The following is a 17,100-nucleotide window of genomic DNA, read 5'->3' on the forward strand; positions in this document are numbered from 1 at the left end:
TCAATAGCTGATATTTAAAAGCATTGGTATTACAACACAAATGCAGCTTTCTGATGTTCAATGGAATAAGAATAAAGGTAAAAGAGACATAGCAGTTTAAATGTATCCCATTCACTCGAATGAGTGATGAAACATTGTGAATATCTGCCATATTCACATACTGGGGTTTTACTGACTAACACCAATGACTGAAGGCATTTAGACAATCTTACTGTTCTTACCTCCTCAATCTCCGAATCATTCACAGTCACGCTAGTGCAAACAAGCCAGAGTTTGGGTTTAATAAGGGCAAAGCTTAAAGGATATGTTTAAAAAAAGTCAGTTTATTGATCTAAACAGTTAGTTTCCATTAACATCGTAAACATTTAAATGACGACTCAATATTCAATGAACAATTTAGTGCTAGAGTTAAAATTATTTAACAAAGTCGTAATTGTATTAATGCTTATCTGTTGTTACACAAAATGTCTTCACAACTTCTCTATAATTACTTTTTCGCTGCTTTTCTTTGTTAAGTATAAAATAAAAAAAGAACATATTAGCAAGTTCCTGAACTAAAACAGGCATTTATTACTTAAAAAAACAAGTATGTGCTTATCTAATTTTTACCCAATGAAAAGGAAAAAAAATGATGTTCTATTAACAAATTATGGCAAGAAAAAGAAAAATTTAACAATTATGGCCACCTATTTAGAGAAGCTTACACAAGTTGATTTATGTCCTTTTTATTACATATTTATGTACAAATACAAGCTAAACACACAGCAGATCACTTGTAGGTAGCTACATACATAGCCAATTGCTTTCAATCCCAGTACCAATATCAAAATCAAAATATACAAACTCAGTATTAACCGTCATCAAATCAAGACGTGTTAAGAAAGATGTTATGCACAGTATGGGGGGTGGGGGTAGGGAGGAAGGAGGGCGGAGGGGAGTGGGGGTTGGGGTGGGGACTAACACATTTAACGTTTGCCTTGGTGAAATGGTAGCCAAGAACAAGGAAGCATCAGTTTGTACGTAACTCCATGCTTTAGCTTCAGGGGAGCAAACAATAGACAACTAAAGGGAAGCAGCATTCAAATGGGAGTCTTTTTTGTTAAAATGCAAGATCCTTTTATGTTCCTTAAGATGTATGAAGGAATTGTGTTATCAAAACCATAGGCTGTATGCAGTTTCCCGCTCCTGGGTTAGGCGAGGTTAGGTTTTTGACCTAATGTGTGTGTGCTTTTTTAAAATTGTATATATTTTTTTAGACTATTACGTAAGGATGCCAGGCAGGGGAGTTCACTGATGTGGAGCACCTTTAGTATCTACCATAGGGGTGATCTCTGTAGCCCCCTCGTGAAAGTCTTGCAGCTGGAGCTTTGAGGCTCGGCCGTGGCTGAGTCCACTCCTCTTCTGCTACAGGTAAAAGGAACCACAAGACATCATAAGAATCTGAAATCGGTATTATGATAAGTGAATACATTATGCATTCAATTCATTCACCCGGCCAATAATACTGACCTACTATCTCTGATGAAACCGTAAAAAAAAAAAAAGATTTATAATTTCTGCAGCAGCTGTTGCTTCGCTTCAGCGACTTCGCTCTGACACTTTAAGTGAATCTTCTCTGATTTCCCATGGCCACAATATAGCAATATGAGTTTAAAGATGTTATTCAAGATGGGCAATGATGCAGAACATTAAAGTAACCAGATAAACATCTCAATGAGCTCGGGCCCTGATTTTCTGCTGTTCAATTTCGGCCCGATTTCAGCAGTATGCAATGTCACACAGCCCTAATTATCAGTTAGCTGCAACTCAGAAGAGGACGCAAGAATTGGCTCATCCAGCTGTCATAGAAATACAGCACACGCTGGGAATCGATGCGCTATGAACGTGCTCGGTGGGCCATCCCCAAAACAATCAGACCACCTTCAGGATGGGGAATCCTGACACTCGATACAACTAACGTGATGTTTCCATTACAGCGCCGTGCTGAAACTGCAGAGGAAATGAGGGCACACTCAAGACGCAGGAACATTCATATTAAACACAGTGGGAAATAGTACACTATTGCTTTACTGCATTGTGTGAAATAATTTAGTTTCTGTCCTCAAGGCTACTTTCATGTGTAAAGCTCTGACCGCTGCACATTGTTCTTATTTAAATCACATTGCAAGTGCAGCACTGAGATTTCGGTTTCATGTCATTGAATGATTATAAGGTATTGTTTTAGCATCAGTCATGCCAAGGCGCTCTGGTGCACATTTTGGCATGCTGTATAATGAATAATTGGAATGGACAAGGCACAATGTGAAAATAGCACCGGTGGAGAGCGATGAAGCCCCTGCCAAGAGCAGCACGATCCCTGATTTGGAACATAATCCAGTGAGGGCAGGCTCTCAAAAGGCAAAGCAGCGTATAAAAGGCCATGGCTCGTCTCTCAGTGGGTTGCATTGAGGCCTCCAGCCTGGCACTGGCTTTGGCTCTACAACTCTACTCTGTGTGCATCTTAAAGCTTCCCCTGCAGCAAGCTGCCAATGTAGGATGGCTACCGCCGAGCACAGCACTTTGGTTATTTAAAAAACCAGGAGGTGGTTTTGCTTCATCTCACTGCTGTGAGTGCTTTATCATTACTGTTGGAGATGAGATGGGAGTGGTGTATGTCCTCTGCAAGGGCATTGTATCAGTGTAAGCCTGAGTGCATGCTTAAGTTTAAGCCTGCGATGTCAACAGAACTCAGTGGTACACCGCTCCGGAGACACTATCAAGAAGCTTCTACTTTTCTGACAGACTCCAATAAATTTGCTTCTACTGAGATGATAACCCACTGAGCATGTTCCACTGAGTTGGGTCTTAAACATGTAGAACTGCTCCACAAACGCCTGTGGGTACCATTACAAAGACCATCTGGGTATTTTTTCATACGGTTTAATATCAGCGTTACAAAAATACAAGATTTTGACCCTCTTAATAGGAGAATCGGCTGCTGATAGTTCCTTAAAGCCTTGAAATACAGTAGCACCACATTTCTATCTGAGTTCACAAAATAGAGAACATTGTACGTCTTTTGCACCTTCAGGAGTAACAGGATGACCTTTTCCAGTAAATGTCACTGTATAAAGAGCTGAATTTGAGTGTGCATGAGTGGTGGTGTAAAACCTCTAAAATCTAAAACATCACTCTTTACAAAAAACATATACAAGCAAGTAAGTGTAGCGCTATTTTTTATAACCATTTAGCTTTGAGCCTAACAAAAGAGAGTGACCTTTACCGTAATTGTTGTAGGTATCGTCACTGGTTCCGTGGCCATATTCGTAATATTCTGACCCGCTGCAATAAAAATTAAGCAGTGTGTCAAAAGAAAGGAAAATCAATGTTTAAGACAAACATATATACTTGTACCTGTTCCAAAAATAAAAAAAACAGGAGTCAAATACTGAGTTGAGGTACACTGTGTGCATTGTGGGAATTAATACTTAAATTACATAAATCGATATAGAGACCTTAGGCATCCAGATGTACTCCAGACTTAGGTGCTTTAACTCTACAGAATTTTTGTTATCTGGTGACAGTTAGAATAAGGACCAATATTACACATTGGCTAAATGTGACAGTTTAATATAATCACATCAAATTACCAAAAATACCAACATAGCGAATTAAGAGTGTAATTAAAAGCCTATTTGCCACACATTTCAGTATATAACTTTAATTTTAATCTCAAAGGCTATTTTATAAACTATTAAATAATGATGGAATAAATAAGGATGGAAGTCATACAATACCAACAACTAAATCTGTATGAAATAATATGATCATTACAATTAAAATATTTTACGCAAATATAGTAAATTACCTTAAAGCCTCTGGCTTTTGCATCAGACATCATTTTACAGCTAAGACATTAAACAATCTCTTCATTTAGTATGCATTTTCTACCCCACCCCCACCCCCTTATATTAGCTTAAAGGTCATGAGTGCTGTTTTAACCCCAGAAAAAGAAGAAAATATCTACCTTTTGGATTGGTTGCTGTAGCCATCATCATAGGCCTCATAACCCTGTTCGTCATATTCCCCATCATATCCATCATCATAACCCTGAAAGCACAGAAACACTCCGGGTGATTGTCAGTGGATGAAGACTTATACTCATCAGGATGCTGAAAACAGCACTTTAATTGTTTTGTAGTGAAAAAAATCAATTTTCAATTACTCGCAGAAAGGATTTCTCTTCTATATAAACACCTGCTGTACGGAGGGCAACATGGCTGAATCGTGTCCAACAAAAAATATAGATTGTGTACAGGGATAATTGTTTCGCTTGCCATGATTAATTAAAAGGAGGTCAGAGTTTGACTCATAGTACGCATTTATACAGTAGCACTTAATAAGATGCCAATCTCACTTATTTATATTCGTATTTGCATATTACTGATCAAATAGAAGCACGATAAAAGAACAGTGTATTCTTTATGGCTTTTGGGTGAAAAGTTTTTTACATCAACATTATGATTGTTTTACAAATAAAAACAAAAAATGCAATTGCAGACTGTTGATAATAAAGTTGTGAAAAAAAATTTTAATTTGAGCTACAGACAAGAGATATCACCATGACCTTTCTCAGTGCTGGAGCAGAGGTAAAGGTAAAATGTAGGCTCAGTTATTAGAGGAGGGAAGTCGTAGCTCAGTGGATAAGATATTGAACTTCTGAGTTCAAATCCCAAACAGCCATCCCTGGAACCTCAAGCAAGACCTTTAACCCCAACGTGTTCACTATTCAGACTGCAGTTCATATATTATAATCCTGCATTCACATTAGCAGCAGAAAAACAAATAAATCTGTGTATGTGTGTCGTTTTAGAGTTGCCTGTTCTGCAATACCAGCCAGCAACAAAGTGGCTATTTTTTAGTACAATTTATTTTAATGTACATTCACAAACAGAATAAAAAATCTTTTACCAGTAAATATAATTTCATCTGTATTCTGTTATAAAAGTCTCATTATATTTGTATAGAGACATTACAAAGAAAATAAACCCTGGAAGAAATGAGCAGATCTCATCTAAGTGCTAGGTGGCCATACAGTAGCTAGTACATTTGGCCTGCAAAACTAGCATGAAGACTAGCATATAACATGTATAGCTTATACACTGATTACGTAATTATTTTTGTCTTAAATATCAATTCTGTTAACATACACTTTATTTCTTATCAAAATGGAAAAATGATGGTGACTGATCAAAGATGGCAAAACTATACACATCCTTTAATTAAGTAGACGCACAGACACTGATTTTTTTTAAATACTTGAGGGCTGGTTTAGGAGTCAGTTTAGGCTCGGGCGTATGTACCCATGGTGAGCGAGTGAAGGGTGGAGCCGGACGGAAGGAGCGGTAAGCAACACCTGCAGCTGATGAGACTAATCAGTGCACTCTGTTTCAGTCTGGCTATACCTACAGAGAGAGAGAGAGAGCGGTTGCCAGAAAAAGGCGTGCCGGTCTTTGAGGAAAGTCGGGCGGCAAGATGGAAAGATGTGTGTGGGTGAGCCCCGGCATGAATACTGAAAAAGAAAGTGCCGGGGTGAAAATGAAAGTAAATAAAGAAAGCTCTGCTTGGTAAACTTTTGCCGTCTCTCTTTTTTCCAGCGCGGTACCAGTGAGTTTGTTACATAGACCTTACATCATATTAATATATTGATATAAAAGAATGACTTAAGGTTATCTATTGAATGTATCCAGACATATAGGTGTATCCACCTTATAGAACACAAGCAGAGAAAAGGTAATGGTGATCAGAAAAGTCTCTGTTCTCAGTCATGTTTACACCGCTGACTCCCTCTGTCTCATCCACGTTCTTGCCATACTTCTTGTTGCCTTCTGCCTTGCCTGTTGTTTGCTTCATAAACCGGGCTACATCTGTGGTGTGTGATAGCCAGGAAATGATACACCAATGGTAGAAAAGAGAGAAAATATTGATCATGTGACCAAATAGATTCAAACTAAAGAGCCTGGTTGGAAAATGTAAGAAGTAGAAAGTACAGATATTTGTATAAAAAATTAAATGAATGAAAGTAAAAAATTGTCAGAAATACAAATAGTGAAGTAAAGTACTGATACCAGAATCAACTTAAGTACATCCCATTTCTGGTGCAACCATAGTGGGTTCCGTATTTCAAGAGAATCTAAAAATAAGCAACAGAATCTATAACCTGTCATTTATCTATTAAGCGGCACAATCGCTTTTGTGAACATGGTATGAGGCTGTATATCCTGTATTATTTGGTAACATTCGCTAAATGAGATAAATATGAAACATCTGATAAACTAAATGTCGCTAAAAGAAATATCTTGACAAAATATCTTGTAAATACATTAGCACTCGGCTGTATCTCAGATATATTGTTTGTAGATACCCCGTGGTTTGCTTGTGCATGCCGCCTCACCAGTATGCTGCATGGAATAAAGATTATCTGCCAGAGGAATACAAAAATCTTCCTCTATAATGTCTAATCAAGCCTTTCTAAATGCCCTTCACGGATTGTTAGCAGTATTGTCTCAAGGAAAAATACAAGGAGCAATTTTTTTTTGTGGGAGGAAAAGGAGGGGGAAACAAATGCTAAAAGCACCATTTTTTATATCAGCAACACCTTCTAGGGTTCTGTGGGTTTGAAAAGTGTAAATGAATTGTAGACTGCTATCACTACTCTGGGTTTTCACAAAATCTCTCTTCATCCTGTTATCTCGTTAGATCACTTGTAACAGAGGTTTCCTGACTCTTTCACACTATTTATCTTCATTTTTTTTATATTTTACCTCAATGTTCACTTATTTACTGTGCCTTCAACAAATTATTCTGTAATTACAGTAGAATGTATAGGAATAATGTGTAGTTATGAGAGTGGGGAATGCAATGTTGGCCATCCCAATGAATCCTGGCAGTTTAAAGATGGAGTTTATGGAAATTCATGTAAACAATAAGATCCAAACTTGCCACATCTACTGAACACCAATCACTGCTCTAACGACACAGTAGAATGTATTAGCTCGGTTCAAGGTAGGAGCTGAGGCTAACACATCTACCTGGGTTAAGAGGAATATTTGTGTATGTCCGCATGGGTAAGAGAATTATTAATTATTTATATGTACTGTATATACTATATTTGCTACATGTCTTACCTCATTCATTTTTTAGCATGGGCTGTCTGACATGCTGTTTGTTTTACTCATGCAGTGTTAGAAACAATTGAGCAATGCGATTGAAAAGTAGTAATTGTTAAATGATGCTGTGATGTACGTGTACTGACTGATTATTTTCCTAACTGATTGTTTACTTACTGATTATTACCAGTGGTGGACAAAGTACACAGACCAAATATATAAATTTAAAAGTCCACTCTTTAAACTTTCACTTGAGTAAAAGTACAAATGTATTTGCCTTCAATTGTATTCAAGTAACCAAGTACTATAATTTATTATGTCTATAATGTGCTATAATATATTATGGCTTGCTTAATCAACTCAGTTTATGTGAAAAGACTCTAATGTTACTCTAAGCACACCAATCTATTAATAGTATGATATTAATGAGTCAAACACTGATTGCTATCATGAGCCCAAAACCTTATTTTTAATTACCGAAAAAATAAAATAAAAGCACACAACTAAGGCCATGGGGTGTTGTGGCAAGTTAGAGTCAGAAGTTTCTTCCATCATTTATTACTCTTAAAATGTTCTGCTTGCTGTTTAACTGACACTGACCTGTATGTTTCTGATAAGTAAACACCACCAAGCGGGAATCAAACCAAGTTTAAAACAGAGCATGCGCTCTTCCCTGATTGGTGGCTTGCTGCGTGCTGGAACAGTTAATTTTTTATCCACTCATCAATAAAAAGAAACAACTGATTTCGCAAAATGTAGTTGAGTAGTAAGTAAAATATTTGACTTTGAAATGGAAATACTTTAGTAAAGTACAATTACATGAAAAAACTACTTAAGTACAGTAAATAATTACATTTACTTTGTTACTGTCCACCATTGATTATTAGCAATGTGGTGACTTATAATCTCACTGTACATAGCATTAAACAACTTGTCCATACAGTCATGCTCATGATTAGGTTAAGGTTTTTGTGTTCATGTGCTGAGATGTTTTGTGTTTTATTTCTTGTTTGTGTTTCTACATTTGCATTTAAGAAGAAATATATGTCTAATTGCATCCGCTTCCCGCTTTATTACATGACACTTAACATGGAGGGTGAAGGCTAAAATATTCTTCCTTTAAACCACTGCACCTTTGAGAACTGCTGCTCAGGTTGTGGCTCATGCCCATATCTAAGCAGAAATACGAGTGTCTCTATGGGGCAGGAGAATTAGTTAAGTGTCATCCACATACAGTAGCACTTGTCTAAAAACATGAAATGATTTGACTTTACCAACAGATCACATTTAAATGGAGAACAGGAGAGGACCAATACCGAGCCTTGTGGGAGACCAGTAAAGAGCCTGCATGAAGCAGATGTGGATCCTTTCCATGTCACCTGATATGACCGACCTTCTGAGTAGAAAGCAAACAATTGCCACAATGTGACATTCTTCCTAAACTTCTAAAAGAGCCTTGTGTTTTGGCTGTAGAAAGGTCAAATCTAGCAGCAGGAAGTTTCTCAGCAATGGCCAAGAGGGCAGTCTCTGTGGAATGTGCCATTTTAAAGCCAAACTGGTCGGGATGTTGGAGATTGTTTTGCAAGCATTGCAGGAAAGCTCTGTCTACCCTCTTTCTCTAACAAGAGCTTACAGGTGCTCTAGAGCTAGTATTCTTTGTTTGACCTGGGAGAGATTATTGCAATCTCTCTTATCTAAACTCATCTGCTCACTTGGGTTTGGTGATATATGAAGATACGATTAATTTTTTTTTTATTATGCCACTGATAAATCTTTAACATTTCAAAGTAATGTCAGTACAAACTAATACTCTGGGGAACTAATGCTTTGTGACTTTTAATACAGACTGAAAGTACAGTAGATCAGCAGTGGGTTTGCATATACTAATGCAAATTACTTTCTTTAAAACTCTGCAAATACTCTAGATTAGAGGGTTTTGTTCTATAAAAAAAAAAAAAAAAAAAGGAGATAGATAGAAATTGTGGTAATTTATTCTAAATCTAGTCTTAAAGATTTTCTCATCCCCTCCAGTGATATTTGGGCCTATCCCCTACACCAACATTTATAATTGTGCGAGTATGCAAAGTTAGTGATTGTAATGAATAACTGAGGCAGGCTGATCCTAGTCAAGCTGCAAAGAAAGTCTTAAAGTATAATCCTTTGCTAGCACTTTTGCATTGCTTTTTGCTGCTTTTGGTCTCATCACATTTCCCTGTTTTTCACTTTCTTTGCATTTTTTTGTATTTAGATTGAATATCTGTTCTTATCACCTTATTAGGGATCTGAGCATGGACTGAGTCTGGACTTTATCTTTATTTATCATCTTTGCTCTATTTTAAACTTTTTTCTACTTTGTTCAATACAGTAGCTGGCAAATAGAACAACTCTAATCTTTGTTTCTGCCTTAACAATGCTAAAATACTTCTTCTGGCTCAGAAGTGGGTTTTTATGTGTGAACATGGATTAGGCCAAATTAAAGCTAAAGGATTATGTTGAGGATTAAGTTGTTTAACGGATCTGAAGCTGAAACCTTGCTCTATAAATTTTCTCCCATAAAGAATGGGTCAGAGACCTGCCCTTTTTTCTAAATGGACTATTTTGCTTCTTGCTTAGAAAATCTAAGTAGTGGAACAGAACTCGGTCTAAATCGCATTCGTGACAATGTCAGTCATACTAATAGGATTAGCTCTTAAAATATTTTTGCTGGCAGAGAATTCTCGGCTTGACATTGTCATTTGATCAGAATTGCACAGACAAAACGTGCTCATCTACATGTATATTTTTAGTACAACATGTTCAGTATGAAAGAGTTCTTCTAGCTAAAGCCATACTATAAACCTCTGAGACAGCATTATTTCCACCCTCTTAAGGTGCTGCAGATATAATGCTCTTCCATTATTCTGGGCAAAACAAACATGAAAGAAAATCCTTGGGTAAACACTTCTGTCAGAGCACACTGACTGAGAATTCAAGCAGGATGGCAGCAAAAACATTTTCAGCTGATGGCTAGGACAAAGCTCAAACCTCTCCAGACCATAATAGTGTTTATATAATGTTGGCTTATACTAGCAATTTGGAGGTCATTTAAGGGCATAAAATAAAAGTAAAAAAAAACATCTCCTGATACATTTCATGAAAATCAAAAACATAAAAAAAACATTAACATTTATCATAACCCAACAGCTGTGTATTAAATACAACATGCTACAGAATAATCACTAACTAAACAAACAGTTGTTTTCAGAAACCCCCTTTGCCTTTCACTTCTTTGACCTTAACACCGACTTACAAGGCATCCTGCATTACAAAAATGGTCTGCAGTTAATGACGCCTGATCCTTCCATTTCAACGTTCATTTGAAAAACCAATTAACTCGGTTCCTATTGAGCTGGCGAACAGGAAATAAATCAAGTGTTGTTAACACATGGGTGGAGAGCCGTGCTGGTGTAATTAGGGCAGCAGACAGACGAAGGCCTTCAATACTCTGCTCCATTATCAACTGACAACCAGCACCTCCTATGACAGTGACAGATTTTTATATGGAGTTCCTGCTCAATGTCTCGTTGAGAATGGAAAAAAAAGTAGTAGACTTTTTTAATGTTTGGATATTAGATGTAGGATCTTCATTGGTGTCATTTAACTTTAATATATTCACGTCTTTTTCAAATTTTTAGGTGAAAAAATAAAATAAAAACAAGAACAGCAAAGAATATTCCGTTTGGAAAGCATGTTACACATCACAGCTCTTAGTACTTTTACACTTCCTTTAGCAGCCCTGCATAGACATAGCAAAGATCCTTACCAATGTTAATTCTAGAGCTCATGCTACAGTATGCACTTTAGTGATTGTTCGCAAATAAATAGCTGAAAATGACTGTTGTCAGTGCAGTGAATTGTTCGTCTATTAATTAAATGGGTAATTATGACTCTGTAGTGCAAAGGCGAGCAAAAGGGTCAGGATTAATTGCATGTTTTTTAAACATCCACCAGAAAAAAAAGCATAAGAGGCTTCTCTGTAACATGCCGCCATGCAGTTTGTATTAAATGATATATCAGATGATACAAAAACTGCTAATTAATCTTTTTTAATTCATGTGAAAAGTCTGATAATTGAATTACTGAAATGAGATGAACCTCAAAACAAAGACACCAAGTAAATAGTTTTTTTTTTTTTTATTTAATAATTTTTTGTATACTGTCCAATGTATCCCACTATAGGCTCTGGATCCACGGTGACCATGACCTGTATAAAGTGCCTACTGAAGGAATTTATGCTTTGAATATAAACACTCCTGGGGAAAAGATGAACCAAGGCCAAAAGAAAAAATATGCAGCCTTTATTGGTCTTATCAACAAATCACTAGTCAGAAAATAAGCAAGAAATAAAACAAATAGATAAAGTAACTTAGCATGGCATAGCTTTCAATTGTTTTAATAAACAACAAAGGACTCTTCTTACATAAAGAAGAGTCAGTGTTGTTCCATTTGGTGTTGATGGCTTCACAGAGCTGATAAGTATTTAATTAATTTTGAATTTTACAACAAATTATTATCATGAGATTATTTTTGTGAACAAAAAGTCAATTTTCTGTTTTCCTGTTGTAAAATTTTCAAACGGTGATGCATTAGGTCTCAGGAGTTTTTTTATTTTAATACACATTATCAATGATTTGTTCTTAAAAATAATTAAATTAAACCATTCATATTTAAATTTTGTTTTATGCCATCTAAGGCACTTTTTTGCCCAGGAGGCTACAGGCTATGTTCACTTAGATTCCTGTGTCAACAAAGAAGAGACCACACATTATCAGAAGAAGATTTAAGCAGGTTAGGTTGTAATGTTACAAAAATAATGTACATAAAATGTTTTGCAAAAAAATGTCTTTATAGAAAATGCGATACTATACATTTTTTCAGAAATTTTCTCACAACCAACAGTGTTGCTAAAACTTATTTACATTAAGTTTTACATAAACTCATGCTGAACTGTATAACCAAAGTTACTATTGTCAGCTGGTTATTTTCTCTGGAAGTGTGCGAACATGTATCTGCTGCTGTCTAAACAAACACCAGCAACGATCATACAGGTGTAGGAGATGTAAAGCAACACAGAGGAAATGGAACAGTTTGTGCCTCGGGAAACAATAATAAATATAATTGAATCAAGATGGTGTTGGTGATCAGCAGCCAAGTTTAAATTTGATTTTTGTTCTCATAATTGAAAAAGATTGTCCACCTTAATTAAAAACTTAAATGATGTTAGCTCATTGAAAATCCTCAAGGAAAGATCTTGTCTCGTGTACTGAAGAATAAACACATGAATATTGATAAACCTAAAAAAGTATCAGACCTGAAACTGTTTAACAAATACAGAGCTTTACAGAAGCCTTCAGTTTGAGTAGTGTGCTTATAAGGAGTTTTAATAAACTAAGCAGTGATATTTGGATGTGATATTAGATGATTAGATTTCAATACTTGACATTCTTACATATACATTCTTCTTATTTAGTTTCATTTATATTAAATTGTTTTTTGTTTTATTCTAACTCTCTGTGCTGCTGTAATTTTGATGAATAAAGTGATCTACCTATCTATCATATCACAAAAGCACAGTGCAAACTACTTCCAAATGGAGACCAGTTCACTGGGGGCATTACATGCTACATGAATCTACAGCCTGTGCTAGATAGAAATTAGCCACAACCCCACTACATCATACCACTGTTTGATTTATTATGACAATTAATGGTGCAGTTATACTTGTATCCAAAGTAATCCAAAATAGTCTGATGGACTACTTTAAATGGACACCAAAAATTCAACTTGAAATTATGTCATTTTATCTTATATTATCTTCCACACTGCCCAATTGCTACGCTCCCTCCACTGGCATCCTGTAGTTGTCTGGATTGGATTGAAAACACTGATGCTTGCCTACAAAGGCAAAAATATGGTGCAGCTTTACCTCACAGCACTATACCACACGCCATCAGATCCTCTACCACTGCTTGACTGATCACCATTTCTCAGGGTTCAAAGAAGACATGCTTCTCCTCTGTTCTGTTCTGGCACGTAGGTCATGGAATGAACTTCCATTTGATGTCCAAACAGCTCATTTTAAAAAGGTAATAATAATAGTAAAAAGTTTTCTCTAATTACATTTCTCTTACAAGAAAGTCTTTAGTTTTAAAGTTTTTAGTTGTGCATCAGTATCAGGATCTAACCAAAATGCGGTAAATGTAAATAACTGAAGGATGCTTAGCCTTGCTAGTCTGCTTACACCAGCCATCCCTGCACAACACATACTGTACAGTAGCTGTGCACTCTAAACCAAACTTATAACAATTCTCTGTAGTATACAGTGTTATGTAAGTGTATTTTGAGTCACTGGAGTATAGTTTTGCATTCTGCTGGGAAATATGTAAAGCAATCTAAAACAATTAAAGAATTATGTTACACAACAACATAGTTGAGCAATTAATTTCGACAAAATACAACATAATTTATAAATGCAATGTGCAGAAAGCAAAAGGAAATCCAGTTTATTAGTGCTTCTCAGTCTTAGGCTCAATCTGCCATTCAGTGTAGCGACTGGAAGAAGAAATACGGTCACAGCCAATTACCGAAGCTCACTTTTTGCTGTATCGCACCTGCTTCAACATTAATGGCCTGAAATAAGAAACGATGCCTTGGGAATTTTTGGTATTCTAGTCTGTCTCGAAGAGTATGAAATTATTAAACAGTCTTCTTGAAGTGTATGTCATACATCTGTTTTATTAAAGAATGGAGTTCTGCATGAAGAATTCCATTTCCATAATTAGTTCACCTCGGAAATGTCAACTCAGCGCTGTGGGTGAGCTTTTTTTTTTTTTTTTTATAAAAAAAAAGAAAAAACAACAATTTTGATGTGGCAAGAGCCTGCCTTTGAAATAGTGCAAGAAAAGCCATTTCCTAATATGTCCTTCCAAACCTGTAATCAAGTCTTCTCTCCATTTGAAGCTGTCGTGTGTTTGTGCGCGAGAGCCTTTTACAGACTGGTTAACTGCCTCAATTGAATTTTTCCTGCTGATATCACTGCAAGATAGGAAGAAACAGATCTCTATCCTGCTTTTTTTGTTTCATGGTGAATATACTCACCTGCCCTTCTGAAATAAACCTGTCTGCTGTACCTTTTTCCTTTTTTTGTTATTTAGTCAGGATAGTCAAAACCTACTTTTTTAAACCAACAGAAACAAATGAAAATTTTTTAATATTTTTATTGTGGTGTTTTGGCTGCACAGACCAGGAGACTTTAGTTTAAATTGCACTGTCACAGAGATCTTCATGGTGGCCTAGTGGTTAAAGTTCTGGCAGAGGTTTATAGCAGTGAGGCTGTAAGCAGGGGCACAGAGCCTTAACCAGTAAGCTTGCATGACCAAAGGGTATAAAAGACTGTAATATAAACCCGAAATCTGTGGCTCTGCTTACAGCCTCCCTGCTATAAACCCCTGCCAGACTTGAGATGCGAACCTGGTCTTAGACTGAGGGCTACCATGACTTTTCTGAAGGTTTAGATTATTTCTTAGGTATATGAAATGCTTAAATCACAGATATTATTTGGGATTGAATCACTTTGTTGCAAATCTGTGATTGTAGTGGTAGTTCAGTGGTAGTTCTGTGCCTTTGCCTACAGCCTCACTACCAGGCCATAAGGTTTGACTCAAAACCTTCTTGTCAGGTTTACGGACAGGGACTACATTTCCCAAAAGCCACTGCAGCGCTTCATTTTAACCACCTTTTGCCACTGATTAGCACTTTTATATAGTCTCACTGTTTACACACAAGGTTCTAAGTAAAATGTCAGGGGTTTCATGGAAGTGAGTTTAAAAACGTTGCTCCTCTGTTACTGTGGAGGATTAGCCTCCACAAAGAACCTGTACTTTCCTTCATGTGTCAAGTACATTCCATCAAGTTACTCAATTATAATACCAAAAACATTGAATTATTAGAAATTATCATCAGGAATCATGATGGGATGATTTCTTCTTTCTGTCAGCAAACCACATGCTTCAGAGCTATTACACTTTAAAATCTACTTTCTCATACTACACACAGGAAAAAAGTTCTGAATACTGTGTCTCGCTGATCTACAGTATATAGGATCATCAAAATTCAAACTCTTCCCCTGCAACAATGAAAACCTTGCCTACTCAGGTGGATTGGATCTATAGACTGAGTACCAAAAGCTCGAACTTAGTCAGATTTGTGCCGCCCCAAAGACGCAATCTTAAACTGTCAGCCTGCTTTATCAGCATGCATGTGTGAGTAATTTGAATTGTAGCTCTCGCTCAACTTTGCTGTAATGCTCTAAAGCTTGCAAATCAGTTAAGCCTACAAGCAGCAAAGATGGCCTTTGTCACAGTGTGCATTTCATCAAAGACTGACAACTCGACAGAGCACATCAATACTTCAAGCCCCTTGAGACATAATGTAGTCTGTTTGAAAATTAGCTGTTTCTGCCCTACTGTACTCAGAAACTATAAAGTATTCTATGCAGCAGGCCTTTAGCTATAAACCTGTACTCAATAAAATGCAAAAAGATGTGACAGTATATGACTTCAAGTCATACTGTGAGTCAAATCTGAGTTGGAGGCTGACACCAGGTGCAAAACAAATCTAATTTTGTCATGTTTCTCAAGTATAGCAACAGAATCCAAAATCATCATTAACATACAAATAAAGCGTGATTAAGACAGTAATGAAACTGACCTGTCATAATGTCTGTCTATTAAGTTAGTAATAGAAAATCGATTTTTGCACGTGTTTTAGAAAACGACTGAACAACATTTTAAACATGCCTAATGTTTTAAAATGTGCCTTTGACCAGAAGAGTTTAATAAATATCTCTGTACTGTCAGGTGTACATGGGAGAGAGTCTAAAGATAATGGTGTACTTCATCCCTGTCCTTATCATGGCTGCTCTAATGTGTGTATCCTCTGGATAAACCAAACAGACTGACCCTGACCTCTGATCCCCCAACTTATGTTTGTATGAAAAGGAGAAATGTATTATACAAATTTTTTGTACTCTTATAAAGCCTGTAATATCTCAGGACAAAACAGAGATAATACATTTCTAACAATGTACATGTGTTAAAAGTATTGATACGCAACGAAGCGAAATCACATACTTCAGGTATGCACATGAAGCCCTTTTCATGACCTTTCATAACTACAATGCTTGATATTTGACACCTGATTCTCTGATGCCACAATGCTGAAGTGAATGCCTGAGGCATTCCTTACTGTGATTTCATATGCTGGTTTAATAATTAGAGTCTGCATATACTACTCAGATGATTAGTATAAACATGTATTGCCACTGTGGTGATATACACCCGCGCCATAGGACATTCTTGCTAAAGGAGAGCTACAGACTGAACGGTCATTAAGTATTTTTGTAATTTTTGTTGATTGTTTCACAGAATTGCATTTGTATAAAGTGCTGATGTTTTGCCCCAGCAAATGCAAGATTTTGCATTGTCCGTGACAATATCTGTTAACTATACCTTTGATTGAGCAAAATGTTAATCATTTAGATAAGTTTGCCCAAGCAAACTTACTAGCCATTTGCCGTTAGCATGTTTTCATGAAGTTAAACAAGCCCAGTGGCATAACAGAGTGTTTGAAAACACTGATCAGGGCTGAAGGAATTTGCTTATACTGTTTTAGTTAGGTGTTATCTACTAGTGTTTAAGATCCACTATTATTATCCATAAATACTGTCTCATGTCAGAGCAAAGTGTTTTCAGCACCTGTAAAAACAACAAAGCTTTAAAACATTAATACTTTTGGCACTTGTGAGTCACATTCTGCTGCTGTGGACAGTCCCATAAGAATACTATAAAAATACTGCAAAAAGACACTCCCCCCAAAAAAAGAATAATCTCATGTGGATACTATAGTTTATACT

General features: G+C 36.4%; 1 protein-coding gene across 7 annotated transcripts in view; it reads right to left on the reverse strand.

Annotated features, from left to right (window-relative positions):
- khdrbs2 (KH domain containing, RNA binding, signal transduction associated 2) overlaps positions 1 to 17,100 on the reverse strand; it is a 114,155-nt gene that overhangs the window by 23,011 nt on the left and 74,044 nt on the right. For 2 of the 7 annotated variants that reach the window (XR_006927427.1, XR_006927428.1), the window contains exons 7-9: positions 4,007 to 4,089; positions 3,263 to 3,321; positions 1,318 to 1,404 (exon numbers count right to left, since the gene is read on the reverse strand). Coding sequence is in view for 4 of the 7 variants with exons in the window: in XM_046862168.1 (XP_046718124.1) it covers positions 1,307 to 1,404; positions 3,263 to 3,321; positions 4,007 to 4,089 (240 nt within the window). In the remaining 3 variants the exon portion in view is untranslated. Of the gene's footprint in view, positions 1 to 709; positions 1,405 to 3,262; positions 3,322 to 4,006; positions 4,090 to 17,100 lie in introns of those variants that run through there. The other 5 variants (XR_006927434.1, XM_046862185.1, XM_046862168.1 and 2 more) reach the window with 5 other exon arrangements.

This window comes from Silurus meridionalis, chromosome 2 (genome assembly GCF_014805685.1).
Source record: "Silurus meridionalis isolate SWU-2019-XX chromosome 2, ASM1480568v1, whole genome shotgun sequence".
In the NCBI taxonomy this organism is placed as follows: Eukaryota; Metazoa; Chordata; class Actinopteri; order Siluriformes; family Siluridae; genus Silurus; species Silurus meridionalis.